This window comes from Myodes glareolus, chromosome 1 (genome assembly GCF_982192425.1).
Source record: "Myodes glareolus chromosome 1, mMyoGla1.1, whole genome shotgun sequence".
In the NCBI taxonomy this organism is placed as follows: domain Eukaryota; kingdom Metazoa; phylum Chordata; class Mammalia; order Rodentia; family Cricetidae; genus Myodes; species Myodes glareolus.
Window position 1 is genome coordinate 16,909,227 of NC_142026.1, and position 18,763 is coordinate 16,927,989.

An 18,763-nucleotide genomic window follows, 5' to 3' on the forward strand; every position below is an offset into this window, starting at 1 on the left:
GGAGTGGGGTTTTTAATCAAAGCAGAATTTCTAAGGGATTTCTAAGGTTCAGGACCCCTAATTGGCTGACTTTTGTCTAGGGGTGTCTTGGTGGAAAGGGATAGGTGTGTACTGGGCTAAGGTACATCCTATCTACAATGGATTGAATGGTAGGAATTTCCTTTGGAACAGTAGGTACTTTCCCCTTGGATGGTCTGTTCCTGGGTGGCCTTTCTTGGAACCAGATGTTGCCTTAGGGAAATTCGAAACTCAGGCCTCTAGCCACCTTGTCATGGGGGAGCCCCACAAGTCACACCTATTATAACCAGAATACTGACTCCCTGCCACTCACCAGAATAGAGCTCATCATATCACCCAGTGAGAAAGAGACACTGGGATCAGACAAATGACCTCGGCACTCAGTGCTGGGAACGCCTGTGAGGAGCTTGGGAGGTTGGAGGGCGCATGGATCCCTCACCATTCGAGGGCAGCCCCAGGGGATTGAGCAGCAATTCCGTGCTGGAGTGAGGCATGAAGAAGAAGGGCAGGCAAGATGGCTGGAGTGAGGAGGGTGAGCTCCTGAGCAAGGCCTCAGAGCTGGCTGTAGCGGGGAGTATAGCAAAAGACAAGACTGTTGGACTGGCACCCATGTGGAGGACGATAGGAAAGGAGCTGTAGATTAAGGGGTGACCTCTCATATTTTATTTATTTGTTTGTTTGTTGCTTGGTTTTTTGTTTTTTTTTTTTTTTTTCATGTGTGTGTAGCCTTTGCTGTCCTAGAATTCATTCTGTAGACCAGGGTTGGCCTTGAACTCAGGGTTGCCTCTGCCTCCCCGGTGCTGGGATTAAAGGTGTTTACCACATCTGACTTTTCTTGTCTTGCCTTTTCTTTTCCTTCTTTTTTTCTTCCTTCCTTCCTTCCTTCCTTCCTTCCTTCCTTCCTTCCTTCCTTCCTTCCTTCCTTTCTTTCTTTCTTTCTTATTTATTTATTTATTTATTATGTATACAACATTCCTTCCATGTATGCTTGCATGCCAGAAGAGGGCGCCAGATCTCATAGGTGGCTGTGAGCCACCACGTGGTTGCTGGGAATTGAACTCAGGACCTCTAGAAGAACAGTCAGTGCTCTTAACCTCTGAGCCATCTCTCCAGCCCCCTGTTTTTTGTTTTTTGTTTTTGAGACAGGGTTTCTCTGTAGCTTTGGAGCCTGTCCTGGAACTAGCTCTTGTAGACCAGGCTGGCCTCGAACTGATAGAGATCCGCCTGCCTCTGCCTCCCGAGTGCTGGGATTAATGGCGTACGCCACCACCACCCAGCTTTATTTTTATTTTCTTTGTGTTTTAATTTATTTACTTACAGACAGATCTCATGTAGATCAGGCTAACCACATTTACTATGTAACTTACTGTATAAAGATGGTCTTGAACTCCTGATCCTCCTGCCTGCCCCTCTCCAGTAATAGGATTATAGGCATAGGCCACCAAGCTGGATTTATGAGTTTCTGGGGATTCAACTTGGGGCTTCATGCATTCTAAGCAAGCACTCTCCCAGCTGAGCTACCTTGCGAGCTCTTTTTTCTTTTTCCATTCATTTATTAATTTTTGAGATGAGGTCTTGATATGTAATCCAGGCTCACCTTGAATTCAAGACAATATGCCTACCTCACCCTCCTAAGGTCCTGGGATTACAGTCTTGTACCAGGTCTAGTGAAAGTGTCCCTCGTTATTTTAATAGACATGGGGTACAACCGAGGGGGCGTGAAGATCCCATAAGCGGGAAAGGTGTGTAAAAACACCTGTCACCTGCACACTGGAAACAATTAAGATGGGTGTGGACACACCTGTCACCTGCGCACTGGGAACTAAGATGGATGTGGACACACCTGTCACCTGCGCACTGGGAACTAAGTGAGGGGCAGTAAGACTCTACCAGGAGGACACAGTCACAGTCCTGGAGGAGGGGAATAGGCCTGAACTGTGGCGATGGCAGAGTGACCAGCTAGGCAGGACAGATGTGGGAGTCGATAAATGACCTGGGCAGGAAGTGTGACTGAGCTGCTTCTGGGCAGGGGTGAAGAAGGAGGGGAGTGACCGTATCCAGCTGTAGAGACACAGCAGTGAAGATACCACTAACTGTGTGGCTTGGAGCAGATAACTATGCTTGTTACACACAAACACACAAACCACACACACACACACACACACACACACACACACACACTGCAGCAAACACACTTGGTACAATACTGGTGTCAGTAGTATAAAACGGTAAAACCTTGGAAGATGAACCAGGAATATCAGAGAAAAATGTTTTTTTTTTGTCTTTTATTTGTTTTTAGTTAATTTAGTGTAGTGCCCAAGTGGTTATATGTAGAGTCCAGAGAACACCTTGCAGAGGTCTCCTCCTACCGGATAAGTTTCAGGGAGTGAACTCAGGTCCTCAACTTAGCAACAAAGCCTTTACCCACTGAAGCAACTCACTGGCCCTGGTTTGGGTTTTTTGTTTATTTTTGAGACTGTGTCTCACTATGTAGCCTTGGTTGGCTTCGTATTCACTATGTAGCCAAAGTGACCATGAACTTCTTCTAAGCTTTATTTATTAAATAATTTTTATGTATATATGAATGTTTTTCCTACATGCTTGTGTATCACATGTATGCTGTGTTTGTAGAGGACAAAAGAGGGTATTGGAGCCCCTAGAATTGGAGTTACAGGTGGTTTTGAGCTGCCTTGTCAGTGTAGGGACCAAACCTGCCTGCCTCCGCCTCCTGAGTGCTGGGACTAAATGGTGCGTGTGCTACCATTGCCCAGCTTAGGACAGGAATTTACAAACTGGAACATCATACACATTTTTTTTTTTACGTCTAGCAAAAAAGAAGGGAGGGAGGAAGAACAGATCTGAGAGAGGGGTAGTTCAGCATCCGCCAACTGTACACAAAGCACATTTAATCATCGGCCCTGCAATTTAAAATTAACCAATTAAAAATTAATAACAAAATGACAACTGCTAAAGACATACAAAGTGAGAAATCAAAGACTTTGTGTGTTAGTCTCAACCTATCATAACTGTGACTTTTTGTTCTTGTTGTGGTGGTAGGTCTATTATTTCTTTGGTTTTTGAGATGCGGTCTCCCGTGTTACCCAGGCTGGCCTTGAACTCTAGGGCTCACACAATTCCCCTGCTTCTGCTGCTTAAGTGGCTGGGAACACAGGCACACACTCTGGACCAGGATGAGTCCAATAGAAAGTGGGGCCTGCTGATGTAAGCGAGGCCTCAGACTTTACATTGCTTACGCTGGAATAACTTGACACCAGTGTCCTCTGATGTAATTCAGTGTGGTGACCTTTGACCTTGTGCTGAAAGAATGGACTCATTCAAGGACCAGCAGTATCAGCATCTCCAGGGAACCTCTGGCCCCACCCCTGACCTGTAGATTGTTATCTTGCCTTAGGAAGATTCCCCAATGATACTTAATGACGGGTTTTCTTTGAGAAGGCACGCCTCTCAAGTATGTCTGAGGAAAGTGTCTAATTGGAATCTACTTCAAGCTTTAAGAAATGGTAGGAGAATAACAACAAAACAATAATAATACAATGCCTAAAATTTAATGTTTTGTTTGTTTTGACAGGATCTCATATAGCCCAAGCTGGCCTTGAACTCACTATGCAGCTGGGGATGGTCTTGAACTTCTGATTTTTCTGCTTCTACCTCCAAAGTGCTAAGATTACAAGCATGCACCATCACACTCAATATAAGGACATAACATTTTTTTAAACGCAAGCTGGCACATGTTTTGTGGCTGACACATGAGGATTATGGGTCCAAAGTCAGTGCAGCTACTGGGTGAGTTTCTGTCTCTATAAAATAATAAATAAATCTGAATTTTGACCCTAGGAAAAAAGCATCGTAAGACTTGGGGAGGTAGCTCAGTTAATATAGTGCTTGCCTGGCATGCACAGAGCCTCAAGTTCAATCACAGCACCTCCTTAAAAAAAAAAAAAGGGGGGGTGCACTCCCATGATCCCAGCACTGGGGAGGTAGAGGCCAGAGGATCAGAAGTTCCAGGTCATTCTTGGCTTTACAAAGCAAGTCTGAGGCCAGTTTGGGTTACATGAGACCTTGTGTGTTTGGGTTTTTGTTATTATTGTTTTTAAAGCGTGAATAAATAATACTATAAAGGAAAATTGGGGCTTACCCATAAGGCAGACACCCTGTAAGATGGTTCTCTTGTCCAAGGTCATGGGGAAAGGGGAGGGACTTTTCTAGATTAAAAAACGCTGAGAAGACGTGACAGCCGAAGGAGATCCTTGTTCCTGATCTGACTCCACACATAAAGGCTGATAAGGTCAGGGTGGAGATAACCGGTGGACTGTGGACTGGAGAGCGGGCGGTGTGCTAAATACTGGCGCACACTTTCAGTTATGAAGATCGTACTGGAGCTGCGGAGCAGAAAGGGACAGACACTGGCAGCAAAGGAACAGTATTTCATGAAACTTCCTTTCAAACATACGTTTACACACATCATAAACACATGGCGAATATGCTAGCTCCTTAATCCACGGATGGTTGTCACACTTGTTTCTGCTTTTCTGTGTGGTTGATGTTTATCATAACAAGAAATTAGAAATTCATGTATTTATTTGGAGGCCGAGCATTGCACTCAAGGCTTTTTGTATTCAAGCCCACGGTTAGTCACTGAGTTACATCTCCAACACTTTGAAACAGTTTGTTCTAGAGTTATTTATTTTGTGTGTATGAGGCAGGAGGTTTGGTCTGTGTGTATGTATGTGCATCATGCATGTGGCTGGCACCCCCAGAAGTCAGAAAAGAGCATCAGTTCCTCTGCAAATGACATCACAGAGGTTTGTGAGCTGTTCTCTGTGCGCTGGGAATCCCGTCAGAGTCCTCTGCAAGAGCGGCCAGTGTTTTTAACCACTGGGCCATTTCTCCGGGCATAAAACGATTTTTTAAAAACACGTATTTGCCCGGTGGTGGTGGCACACGCCTTTAATCCCAGCACTTGGGAGGCGGAGGTAGGTGGATCTCTGTGAGTTCAAAGACAGCTTGGTCTGTAAGAGCTAGTTCCAGGACAGCTAGGGCTGTTACACAGAGAAACCCTGTCTTGAAAAACCAAAACCCAAAACAAAACAACCTCCCCCCAAAAAAAACCAAACAAGCAAAAAAAAAAAAAAACCCAAAAAAATCAACACACATATTCTCCATTGGATCTGGTTGCACATGGCTACATCTCTGGTACTTGAGAGTATGTAGGGATTAGAAATTGCAGGCCAGCTGAGCTATGGAGCATGGCCCTGTGATTATTTTGGAGTTTTTTTGTTTGTTTGGTTGGTTTTATTTTTCAAGACAGGGTTTCTCTGTGTACTCTGGCTGTTCTGGAACTCTCTCTGTAGACCAGGCTGGCCTTGAACTCACAGAGACCTGCTTGTGTCTGTGGTGGTGTATGTGTACCACCACTACCCGGCCCAGGAAGGCCTTGACTTGGTGATCCTCCTGCCTCCACCTCCTTTAGCAAACCCTACTGGCATGGGCCACCACAACAGGTGCTTTTAGGAATTCTCCACTTTTTTGGTGTAATATGAGAACTGAGCCCGGGCCCATACAGTGTGAGTTGTATCACTGAACCCACACCCGCAGTGAGAGTGGATGTAGACGGCAGGCAATGAGCACAGCTGGATAGTCTGGAGACCCCGTCCTGAGCTATTTGCTGACAGCTGGAGACCCCGTCCTGAGCTATTTGCTAACAGGAACGTTGCTGTCAGGAGGATACACTGTGGGGAGGCTGGAAATGCAGATGGTGACAAATGTGGGCAGTAAAGATGGCTCAGTGGGCAAAGACATCGCACACGCTTGAACCTGATGTCTGGTCCTGGAACCCTCAGTGGAAAGAGAGAGCCCAGCCCCGAAAGTTGTTCTCTGACTTCCACATACAAAATAATAATTATGATGAGAATAGTAATAACTAATTAATTGCTTTGAAAGCTGTGTGTGGGACTGGAGAGATGGCTCAGCTGCCAAAAGCACCGCTGCTCTTGCTGAGGATCCAGGTTCCCATCCCAGCACCGATACGGTAGCTAGCAAGCATCCCTAACTCCAGTTCCAGAGAATCCCACACCCTCTTTAGGCCTCCACAGGCTCCTCACAAGTACATAGACAAAACACCCATACACATAAAAAGAAAGAAAGAAACCTAAAAGGTGTATGTATGGGTAAAAAGTACACTCACACAGGCTGATAGAAGACACATACAGTAGATGTGCACCGCACACACACTGGAAAAGGGTCTGAGATACTTCAGAACAGACTGTGAGCCCTGACTCATGGGGAAATGTCCATCCTGGAGGTTTTCCTTTCCGTTTTGCTTATAACTAAGCGAACATACATCCTTTCCATTCACAAGAAAGGACACTACATTATTTCAAAACAAAACAGCAGCACCTGCTATGTGTTTACTTTCTTCACTGACTGTGCATGGGCTCTCATGCGCAGGTGTGCATATACACACACACATCACACACACACACACACACACACACAGAGAGAGAGAGAGAGAGAGAGAGAGAGAGACTCGATTCAGTCTCCAGAGCTCTTGGGAAAGTCAAGGGGCTGGCTTCCCTCATCCCACCCTCTTCCTCTTGCCCTCCTAAAGGACCGAGATTCGAGGTGACAGCAGTTCTACAGGCAGCAGAACGAGGTCACCGTTTCCAGTTCATCCTTGAAGCTGGCCAAGTGAAAGGGCAGCGAGGCAGATCCCCAGGTCCAGGGCAGGGAGGTGGAGGCCCTTGGCTCCTGGGAGAAGACAGCGGAGCAGGGTTCAAAGGCATGGTTTATGGTAACTCATAAAACCTCCAGGTGGAGTCTGTGGCTCGCAGAGGGGGAGGACTGGAAGGGTCCTTGTGCCCACTGAACGAGGGTCATGCTGAGTAGATGAGGCCTGTAGGGGTGCCAGGGGCCCAACCTGTCCCCAAGGGGACCCTGGCCTGTGTGCCTAAGTTCCAGCTGCAAGGCCCCTGGAGTCTGTGTGTCGTAGTGCTCCCCACCCTCCTACCCCCGCCATCTCTCTAGGGCAGGAGAGTGGACAGCTGAGTTTCCTTCCTGGTAGGAAGAAAGAATGGTCCAGACACCTGTAGCCTGCCCTGGTAGGGGTTGTCCATCTGCAGGGAGTGCCCAGGTCCTGAGCGGAAGTGTGCCCCATCCCCGCAGCTCTGGAGCCAAGGGTGGGGCACACATCAGCTCTGACTGTCAGGCTGTTGTTGGCATCTAGGTTCCCAGGGACCTGGGCACTTACTACCCCACCCCCTCATCTATTCTCTCTCTCTCTCTGGGGCCCTATCTTCCCTTATATGGTGAAGGAAGTTCCTAGGAGGGGGGGGGTGAGGACAAAGGTTGTTCTCCTGCAGCCAGCTTGCCACAACTTCCTAAGATCTCCCAGGTGGTGGCTGCCTCTTCCAGACAGGTAAGGCAATTGGGTAGGGACGCATGGGGACCACAGGTGATTGAGAGAGACAGGGTCCTTGCTTCTCTCTGGCTGCCTGAACTGTCTGTAGCACGTTGGTGCAGGTTTGGGGAATGAGGTAAGGTATTCTGAGGTTCTGGAAGAAGTAAGAAGGCAGCATGCTGTCCTGGGCCTTCAGTGAAGGAAGCTCACAGGCCCCTACCTGGTACCTCACCCTTTCTGCAGCACTTCGGGTGCCATTCATGCAGGTTGCCCGGGGCTAAGGTGGATCCTTAGGGCTAGGATTTCTAGAACTGAAATCAGAACAGTCCTGAGAAAGCTGGGATTATCGGTCTCATTGCCTGGAGTCATTCTCTCTTCCTGCTCATTTCTTGGTCCACTTCTTCTTTATCTGAAATGGTTTTTTTCTTTGTGTCACCATTTTCTGACACTCCTGGGACCTCAGGTGTAAACTACGGCCACCAGGAATCCAGTGATTGAGCCCAGAGGAAGGGAAGAGGCAGGAGTAGGAGGCTACAGGGCCGTGTAGGCCTTTTCGGGCCTGGACATCACTCCTGCCCTAGAAGTGGCCCCTCTGTTTCCTCAGTCACCTTGGTCTGTTTTACCTGAGCTGGGCAGGAAAGCCTAGCTTGCCTAGAATTTTGGGATTTACTCTGACCAAGGCCATCTGTCCAGGAATCTTCCTGTCACTTGGAGGCTGGGAGTATCTGCTTCTGGGGGGCTCCCAGGCCCTGGGTAGGAGGAGTGTATCCTTTGTATAAGGAGGAGTGACCTAGCCCACTGTGACTACACTCCTGTCCAGTTAAGAGCTGTGTACTGGGAACTAAGACTCATAGCAGCACACTAGGGTTCCCTAAAGTTGCACCCCAAGAATAATAGGACAGCAGATAAGGAAGGATGGGTGGCTGGAGACACGACTGTAAATCTGTCTAAAGCCCAGTGAGGAACTTCTTCCTAGGTCAGTTTCAGCTGTGTGAGGGCCAGTTGTGTACCTACTATAGACAATGAACTGGCAGCTACAAACATCTGTGATTATTCCTGTGTGTAATCTGAGCACTTGGGAGGCTGAAGCAGGAGGATTGCTATATGGTTGAGGCTAGCCTGGGCTATAGAGTAAGATTTTTGTCTCAAAAAACAAAATAAGAAACTGCTACCATCAAAAAAAATCTCACCTGCATAGGTCGTGGAGCCTGGGGACTTCAGACTTACAAAAAGGTTTTTTTGTCACTGTGTGGTCAGGACTGAGAAAGCCATCAGTCTGAGACACAGAGGGACCCTGAGAAAGGACTCCCTGCCAGCCTCAGAATTCTGGGAAGGCTTCCTGTAGGAAGTGTGTCCTAATTGAGTCCAGAAGAGGTGGAAAAGCAGAGATAGGTGTAGCCCGGGCACCAAGGTGGCAGCCAGGCTAGGATTCTAGAAGTCAGGGTGGCAGAAGAGAGTGTGGGTAGACAGACTGTTAGGGGGCAGACTGTTGGGACAGAATGGAAGGAAGGGAAGGTGTCTGAGATTCTACACAGACTTTTGGTTCTCTGGGTGGCAAGTGTCCTCCTAGGGCTAGGGCCATAGAAGCGTGCGGACCGGGGTAAGTCAGTGAGTTCAAGTTGAGGAAATATCCATCCCAAGTTCCTTGCTGATGGGTTGGGGGATGAGGGCCATTCAGTCCTCCCTGAAGTTTAGGGGGAGCTGAAGGGCTCATCTGGGATCAGGGAGAGGTGTTTGCTCTGACCAAGATGGTAGGTACAGAAGCAGCTGGAGGTGCTGACGGGGTTGGACTGGCCACGTCTCAGAACCAGTCATCACCACTTGGCCCTAAGGAGGCTGTTCCTTCTCTGTTTAGGCCGTTTTGGCACAGAGGTGGGTAGGAGGGTCCCAATCTCACTTCTCTTCAGGGAGAGGCAGTGAGTCTTTATTCCCTCCCCGGTGACAACAGACACCCCCGTGTCTATCATTAGTTCATTCTGCTGCCAATTTACTTCAGGACCTCTGCTCCTAGCTCACCCATGACCCACTCCCTCACCCAGAGAGTACAGAAGAGAGTCTTAGAGAAAGGGTAATTGAAACAGAGATGGCGGGAATAAAACAGAAAATACTGTCCTCTGTACTCCAATTTGTCTTGCTGAACCAAAAGGATTGTACGTGTGTGTGTGTGTATGTGTGTGTGTATGTGTGTGTGTGTGTGTGTGTGTAAAACCCTTCATGCTAAGGAATATGTGATGTTTGCAGTCATGCCAACAGGGGTATCAGGTGGAGTCAGGCCCATGGAGCTTTTGCAAACACAGCAAGCTTCCCAAGATGGACAGGTGGCCCAGATCACCAAGGGGCAGGTTGACCAGAGTGAGCAGAACCCAAGATAAGTCAGCCTGCAGGACTGAGAAGAGGGAGTCTACAAGAGGTAAAGGCCAAGCCATTTATTATCCAAGATGTGACTCAAAACCAAAGTGCACGGAGAGATTAGCTGGAGAGATGGGGCTGTCATGTAGGGCACTTGACCTTTCTCTTCTTAGTCACTAGGCCAAAGGACAGTCACGGAGGGTCACTGACTCCTCCTGCTCCCTTTGGGGCAGGCCTGTGAAGCATGGGTAGCCGTCATACTGGTGGAGAGGGTTGAAAAATGGCAGGAGAAAAACCAGGCATGAGTGGTTCTCACTGTGGCTCACGACAGGAATCCTGGCTAGTGTTCAAAGGACTCAGGCCTCATCTCTGGCAGAAATAAAGTATCTAAGCCCTAAGCCTCATTCTGGCCTAATTAAATCAGAATCCCTAGGGATGCAGGCTCTGAGCTCAGGAGCATCAGTATTTTTAAAAAGCTCCCAGGCGACTCTGATCAGCAGCTGGAACAAACACAGCTACAGGGTCCAAACAGAAACAGGCAATGCTAGGTACAGCTTGGCAAGGGGGGGTTCTTCAAGCCTGGTGGATGGAGGGTGCTTAACCGTAGTGGCAGTTTCTCTATGCTTGTCACCCACTCACTCATCCACCCATCCACCCATCCACCCACTCACCCATCCACCCACCCACTCACCCATCCACCCACCCACTCACCCATCCACCCACCCACTCACCCATCCACCCACCCACCTGCTCACCCATCCACCCATCCAGTCACCCACCCATCCATCCATCTAAACCCTCTCTTTCTCCTTACTCTTTCCCTGCTTTTCCTCACTCATTCATGCATCTAACAGAGAATTGGTCTTGTACTAAATGCTGGAGACTTAATTTATTTTTTAAAATCACATTGACTGATTGCTTGATTGCGTATGTGTATAGGCATGTGCACGCCACAGCACACATGCGGCAGTCAGAGAATAAATTTTGGTTGTTGTTTCTGTCATTCCATTTGAACCATTTCCTAGCACCTAATTATTGTTGGAAAGTGTCTTATGTAGCCCAAGCTGGCCTCAAACTTGCTGTGTAGCCAAGGATGACCTTTAGCTCCGGCTTTTCCTGTCTCCGCCTGAGTACTAGGATTACACCACACCCAATTTAATGCTGGGGATTTAGTACTGAGCAGACAGAAATGGTCTCTGCCCTTGCAGGAACTTCTAGGCGACAGTTGGGCATGGTGGTGCACGCCTTTAATCCCAAACTCTTGGGAGACAGAGGGAGGCAGATCTCTGAGTTCAACTTCAGCCTGGACTACAGAGTGAGGTCTAAGACATCCAGGGCTATACAGAGAGACCGTTTCCCCCCAAACAAACAAACAAACAAAACAAGCAAACAAAAGATATTCTGGGAGACCAGAGAGATGACTCAGTGCTTAAGAGCACTGGCTGCTTCTCTAGAGGACCCAGGTTTAATTCTCAGTGTTGCATGGCAGCTCATAACTGTCTGCAACTCCAGTTCCAGGGGATATGCATATGTCTATAGGCAAAATGGTCATATACATAAAATAAAATAAATAAAGCTTAAAATGTTCTGGGCAAGAATTGCAGTGATTGGAGGATGTTGGTGGGGCCTGGTGAGGGACAGGCATGCGCTCCTCTATTATTATGGTAAATTACTCAGAAGATGTCATCCATCCATTCACCCATCCATCCATCCGTCTTCCATCTATGTATGGAATAGCCCAGGCTAGTTTGACTCTAAATTACCTTCACCCCAGTGCTGGGATTACAGGTGTTCATCAACACCCCACTCATTTTATTCTATTCTTTATTTAGGAGCTGGGGGTGGGACTCCAGGCCAGGGCATGCTTAACAAGCTCTCTGCCAGAGAGCTACAGCCCCAGTCCCCACTTTATCCAGGCGATTCTGGGATATTTAACACATTCCCAACGCTATGCAGCGCTCTCCACTCTCCAGTTCCAGCACTTTCTGTGCCCACTAATGCCCTGTTCCTCCTGCCCAAACCTAGTAACCACAGCCTCTGCCCCTACAGATTTGCATGCATGACTAGGTCATGTAAATGGAATGATTTATTATGTATGCTTTTACGACTGGCGACTTTCTCTTAGCACAGTTTGCGTTGGGGGCGTGTGTCATTACTGGACTTCGTCTTACAGCTTCATAGTGTTCCTTCGTATGGATACACTACTTCCTGTTTCGTTTACTGATGGACATTTGTGGTCCCTCCCCCACTACTACCACCACCGCTCTCCCTCACACCCCCTCTCTTTTTGAGACAGGGTCTGCTTGTGAATAGAGCCGCTGTGAACTTCAAGAACAATTTTCTTTTCTTTCTTTTTCCTTTGTGTGTGTGTGTGTGTGTGTGTGTGTGTGTGTGTGTGTGCGTGTGTGCACGTGTGTTTGTGTGTACACATGTGAGTACCTGTGTGTGGAGGCCAGGGAGCAAACTCAGGTAGCACCCATTTTTAGAATCTTTAAATATTATATTTGGTGTGTGTGTGTGTGTGAGTGTGAATGGGGGTGGGGGTGCACGCATACCATAGTGCACATGCGTAGGTCAGAGGGCCATTTGTTGAAGTTTTCTCCTTATACCATGTGGATTCCAGGGATTGAACTCAGCTCTTCACATGAGTCCTGCGGATAGGACAAGCACTTTATCAACTGAACAATCTCCCTGGCCCTTCTTGTGTTTTGTTTGGTTTGATTTTTCTATGCTTAAAAAAAAAATTGGGCTTAGTGTTGCATATCTGCAATCTGAAATAGTGAGTTCAAGGCCAGCCTGGGCTACAGGAGACCTCGTCTCAAAAATCCTACAGAACAGGGAGATTGAAGCTACAGAAGAGGCTTAAAGTGGGTGTGGTGGCTCACAGGGCAGCCTGGGCTACATAGCAAGACCTTGTCTCAAAAGCATGGAGAGAGGGGTGTCTTTCAAGTGCTGGGTTATGTAACTTATACTAAGGGAGCTAATGTAGGTATTTGGATAAGAGCAGGGCTTCATCAAAGCTGGGTGGGAAAGCTGGAGGCTAGGTTCTAGGGATTAAGACCCCTAGTGGGGAGCCAGCTTCCCTTCCTCTAGTCATCAAGTCTTTGACCTCTACCTGAGACTGGGGTACTCCTAACTCGATGGCCGTGGCTTTCACATGCCTTCTCCTCTAGGCTCACCCACCATGACCAAATTGACTTCTCAAGTCAAAAGTTCTCTCAACATCACCACTCCGGGAATACAGATATGGAGGATCGAGGTGAGTCTTGTCTGGAAGGGAGTTCAGGGATTCCGGAGGGTGGAAGAAGGCTGGCATTGCCCAGTCTCCTCCAGCCAGGTCCTGCACACTGCAGGGAGCTGCTGGTGCCACCCCTGCCACCCCCTCCTCTTTTCTCCATCTCTTCCTCATCTGCCTTCTCCTTCTTCCACTTCCTTGTCCCCATTAGCCCCATACGTCTCTGTTCTGCTTTCTCCCCTTGTCCCTTTCCCAGACAGGGTCTTCCACTGTCCTAAAGCTTACCAAGATTTCCCCCACCTTTCATTTCTGGGCACTGATCTTTTTGATTTGGGGTATCTTGTGGTGCTGAAGTCGGAACCGAGGGTCAAACCTAGTAAGGACTCTATAACTAAGCAACACCCAAACCTTGTTAGACCCTGCATTCTCAACTCCCATCCTCCTACACATCTAGTCAGCTTCCTTACCTGGTGGTTCTGGTAGCACCTATGACCTCTTTCTATCCTGGATCAGATCACTCCTCCTTGGGTGATGGTGTCCTGTTCTTTGGAGGCCACTGTATTGAACCCAAACTTAGTGCAGCCACATGATTGGCACAACACACAACAGCCTAGAAGGACTAGACTCAGGCAGTCCTGTAGCTTTGGTCTCCTGGGTAGGCGGGACTACACGTTTGCCACCACGTCCATTGTGACCTTTCTCTCTCCAGGCTATGCAGATGGTACCTGTTTCTTCCAGCACCTTTGGAAGCTTCTTCGATGGTGACTGCTATGTAGTCCTGGCTGTAAGTGGGTCAGGCCAGAGGGGGCTGAGCAGAGAGCAAAGTCTACTGGGTATCAGGGCAGAAACTAGAGGCTGGGGGCTGTGCTGAGGGGTGGTCTGGCTTCAGCAACCAGTTTAAGTGGAGACTGCTTGTTCGTTCCCGGCCACCCAGACCCAAGTAATCACACAGAAACTGTATTAATTACAACATTGTTTGGCCGCTGTCTTAGGCATATTTCTATCTAGGTCTTACATCTTAAATTTTATTTTTATTATTTTATATTTTACCACAAGGCTCGTGGTTTGTTAGTCTTGCTTCTTGGGCAGCTACATGGCAGCTGCCTCCTTCAGCAGCTGCTTGGCATCTCTCTGACTCCACCTACTCTGTTTCTATATCTCTTCCAGCCTGGCTATATTCTGCCCTGCCATAGACCAAAGCGGCTTTATTCATTAACCAATCCGAGCAACACATATAGGGAAGGACTTCCCACATCAAACCATTGTTTACAAGAGTAAACAGGTGCCCAACTGTGGGGCTCCAGAGGGCTCAGAGATGGTTTGTAGAGCCCTCCTCTAGCTCGGAGCCATGAACTCATTGAGCCTTGGGGGACCTTCTGAGTTAGTCCACCCTTTATTGTTATTGTATTTTTTGGCGTGTGTGTGTTTATGCAATGCCATGGAGAGGATGTGAATTTCAGAGGACACCTTGCGGGAGTCAGTTCTCTGCTTCTACTATGTGGGTCCCAGAGACTGACCTCAAATCATCAGCTACAGCGGCAGGTACCTGCTGAGCCGGTTCAGCGGCCCTGGCCCCACCTCTCTAAACCCACAGGCGTCTTCACAGCCCTTCATGATGTCCGCACTCCCTGGCACCACCAGCACGACTAAGGACATTTGTGCTTTTCTTATATTGAGTTGCTTCTGATTTTTAAAGTTTTTCAAAATTACACTGCCTTACGCATTTATTTATTTTGTGAATCTGTGCGTGTATGTGTGCATGCATAGGGCGGCTGCACACGTGCCAGGCGAGATGCACATGCTGCCGCAGGATGATTCGCAGGAGTCAGTGCCTTTTTCTGTCACGTGGGTCCCAGGGATCAAACTCAGGTTGCCGAGCCTGGTTGCAAGTGCCTTGACCCACAGAGTTCTCTTGCTTGCTCTGCTTCTAAACTTTGAAGATACATATTTAACAATTCACCACATTCTTACTGTAAGTGAAAAGCGGAGCCACATGTCACAGATCAAAAACAGCTATGGTGTATTTACACAATCACGACGTTCGCAGAAGGTATTTGTGTCCACGGGATATCTATGGATTCCACCTAACTATGGATCAAAGATATTTAGAAAAGTTGCATGCGAGGGCCTGGTGAGATGGCAGCTCAGTTAAGAGTGGATGCTGCTCTTGCAGAGAAGCTGAGTTTGGTTCCCTGCACAGCACCTATGTAGGTTGGCTACAACTGCTTTTAACTCCACCTCCAGGGGAATCTGATGTGCGCAAATCCACATACACATCAATCTAATGGAATATGTAGTGAATGATTACATAGATATTTTTCTCGTCACTATTTCATACACAGTACAGTGTGGCAACCATTCTGACCGCCACCTGCCTGGGTTTAGGAATTAGGACTTGTCTAGAGATGATGTAAGGTCTAAGAGATGCCTGGGGTGTAGCTCAATGGTAGAGTACCGACCTATCATCCAGGGGGACCTGAGTTTGATCCCTACCCCTGCACAATAGGTGCCTTGGCATACAGGCCAGTAATCCCAGCAACCCTGAGGTAGAAGGAGAAATCATGGGAGGGCATCCTTCAGTCCAGAATATTCCTGCCCAGTGTGGGCTACATGAAACCCTGTATCAACAACAACAACAACAACAACAACAACAACAACAACAAAACAATGGCAACAAAGCTGATTCTCCAGCCAGGGAGATGGTTCAGCAAGGATAGGTGTCTGACCTCCTGAGTTCAAAACCTCTCAGTGCAGTAGGAGAGAACCAACTCCCAAAGGTTGTCCTCTGACCTCTACCCCCACTCCGAGCATGCCTATAACTGTGCTTAAACACACCTATGTGAATATGCACATGTGTGTGCGTGCACACACACACACACACACACACAATTTTTAAGCATAAGAGGATTTTGCAGATCCCATGCAAACATCACATACCATGTATAGAGTTCCCGTAGGATCCTGTCCCTCACAGACCATGAGGGACAATGCATTTGTTTGCCCTTATAGTCATCTTACTGGTCTCTGATAGCCCACACCCATCAATCCACGTGAGTTATTTTCAAGATGAGAACAAGATCCAGAGAAGGGAGGGCCACGTCGTGTTTTCTACCAGTAGAGTCAGTGACTGAGCTGGGCCACAACTCAGGGCTTCTGACAACAGGCCAGAGGCCTCCTTGGGTCTAAGTACGTGGGAGACCATGCATGCAGAATGGGAGAGGGAGCTGTGGGACCCCAGGTCTCACTATCCAGATGCCCGCTCCCCCAGATCCACAAGACCAGCAGCACCTTGACCTACGATATCCACTACTGGATCGGCCAGAATTCATCCCAGGATGAGCAGGGGGCAGCTGCCATCTACACGACACAGATGGATGACTACCTCAAGGGCCGGGCTGTCCAGCACCGTGAGGTTCAAGGCAACGAGAGCGAGACTTTCCGAAGCTACTTCAAGCAAGGCCTTGTGTAGGGAGGGGTGTGGTGGGGCTGGGGAGGACGCCAAGATTGGTCACTGAGGTGGGGATTAGGACATGGAGGGCTGGGCTAAAGAGAAGGGACACTGAGACTCTGGGCAATGGGAGGTGACCTGGGCTAGGAAGAAAGCCTGGATGAAGCTCTGGAGGTTGTGGGAAGCTCCTGCGGCCTTTGCTGATTTTTCTCCACCTTTCTACTCCTCACCCTTATTTCTGCTGTTGCCCTGACCCAGGCCCTGTCCCTCTGAGTCTGCTTTCACTTGATTTATCCCTTGGGCTCTTCTAAGATCCCATGACTAGGGCCGATGAATTCTGTCTTCGTTCCTGTCTAGGTGTGGTGGATTGCTCATTGCCTGAGCACCCCCCCTCAAACCCCACCCCTCAGGCTATCACATCAAACCCCACTCTCTCAGGCCAACTCACAGGTGGCTGCTTTCTCTTCTCTAAACAGGCCTTTCACTAACAACTCTAGAAAAGTCTGAAGTTCTGTCTGGCTGCCTTTCCTCATGGAAACATCTGCTTCTCCAGAGCTGTGTTGTCTTTTCCTTGTAGGATGCCAAAGCTCGATAGCCTCTGGGCATTCGAGTGGCCTCTCTCCCTTCTTCCTCCTCAGCGCCCTGTGTCTGGCGCCCTGGCCTTATTCCCGTTTTCTTCTCTCCAGATCTCACCACGATTGATTATCATTGCAGACCCTTCTGCAGGGCGGGGAGCTAAGGCAAGGGGCAGGAAGGCCTACATTGCAGGGTCAGGTGCATGCTCCAGGCTAACCAAGCATTTGCAGGACACTGATGACGAGTGTAACTTTGATGTTTGAACCTTAAGTATTTCCTTTGCCTGAGCCTGTCCCAGTCGGAGACTCAGAGGGGCGCAGGCAGCTCAGGACCTTGGCATATCTCCTGACTCAATACCCTTGAGTCAGCTTTCCTTTCTTTCTCTCTCAGGATCCAGAAAGGGGGAGTGGCTTCTGGCATGAAGCACGTGGAAACGAATTCCAGCGACGTTCAGCGACTATTGCACGTCAAGGGCAAGAGGAATGTGCTGGCTGGAGAGGTGGGCAGGCCCAGCCAGGACACTGGCTGGCAACTGAGCAGGGCTGAGTGAAATGAGGGTGGCCAGAGGTAAAAGGCTCTCAGTGGGCGCTGGACCTCCCTGTGCCCTTCAGGTGGAGATGTCCTGGAAGAGCTTCAACAGAGGAGATGTCTTCCTGCTGGACCTCGGGAAACTCATCATCCAGTGGAATGGGCCGGAGAGCAACCGCATGGAGAGACTTCGGGTAACCCTGACAGGGCACCTCATCTCTGTAATGCAGCAGACCTCACATGCTTTAGCAGCCTCGGCAGCACTGTCCTCCCCACCCCCCGCCCCCGTGAAAGTAGACAGAGAGGCTATGCTGCTGTGTGACTGTATTAGGCTAATGAGTAACTTATGATCTACGGCACAGGTGACCCCATCAGGTCCCATAGCAGGTGAGAGACAGACAGATATGCCATGTGGAGAGAGCTTGGGTACGGAGAATTTATTTAGTGGATATTGGGAGGATATGGGAAGGCAGGAGGTATGTAGGAGAGAGAGATATTGAGAGAGAGAGAGAGAGAGAGAGAGAGAGAGAGAGAGAGAGAGAGGAAAGAGGGGAGGAGGGAGGTAGGGGGCTGCTGCCTCTTCAGAAGAAGTACAGAGAGAGAAAGGAAGAGAGGCAAGATCACCTTGCTTCAGAAGGAAGAGGGAGATTGGGAGCGGGCAGAGCGTGTCTCTTAAAGGGACAGGGCAGGGCACCCAGGTGACGGGGCAGGCCAGTATAATTATAATTATTATACTAATCCTTAAGGTGGAATAGGTCTCTGGAGTGTGGCAGACCCCATGTTCAGCCTTGGGTATTCAGGGATGGATGAAGTGGGCAGAGCCTTGGCCTTGCTCTGCCCGGAAACTGGCCATCCTGTCAAGAAACCAGAATGGAAAAGGGGAACCAGAGGAATCACTGCAGCAGGAATGATACTAGGGAAGCTTTGGGGACTAGATGGAGCCTTGGCAAAGGCCCTGGGCAAGAAGGTGGGTCGGTAGGGAGCCCTTCAGGCCAGTAGGAATATGATGAGCTGCCAGCAGGTCTCACAGACAGGATGTGTGGCCAGCAGGCTGGGAAAAAAATGTTAAGTTTTTTGGTTGGGACATCCAGCTAATAGAGCTTATCTGATTTCTGAGTAGAAATGGGCTGGGGAGGGGACCAGTTGGAGTCTGGACTTCACTGTGTACGGGATGAGGACCCAAAGCCTTGTG

The 18,763-nt window shown here is 48.8% G+C and overlaps 1 protein-coding gene across 2 annotated transcripts in view; it reads left to right on the plus strand.

The window, feature by feature from the left end:
• The first annotated feature begins 7,297 nt into the window (after positions 1-7,297).
• Positions 7,298-18,763, plus strand: part of Vil1 (villin 1) — a 31,499-nt gene continuing 20,033 nt past the window's right edge. The window contains exons 1-6 of one of the 2 annotated variants that reach the window (XM_087904381.1): positions 7,298-7,453; positions 12,958-13,043; positions 13,729-13,803; positions 16,288-16,484; positions 17,434-17,542; positions 17,655-17,765. In XM_087904381.1, the coding sequence (XP_087760507.1) occupies positions 12,969-13,043; positions 13,729-13,803; positions 16,288-16,484; positions 17,434-17,542; positions 17,655-17,765 (567 nt within the window). In that variant the 5' untranslated portion in view covers positions 7,298-7,453; positions 12,958-12,968. Of the gene's footprint in view, positions 7,454-7,551; positions 7,572-12,957; positions 13,044-13,728; positions 13,804-16,287; positions 16,485-17,433; positions 17,543-17,654; positions 17,766-18,763 lie in introns of those variants that run through there. The other variant, XM_087904382.1, reaches the window with a different exon arrangement.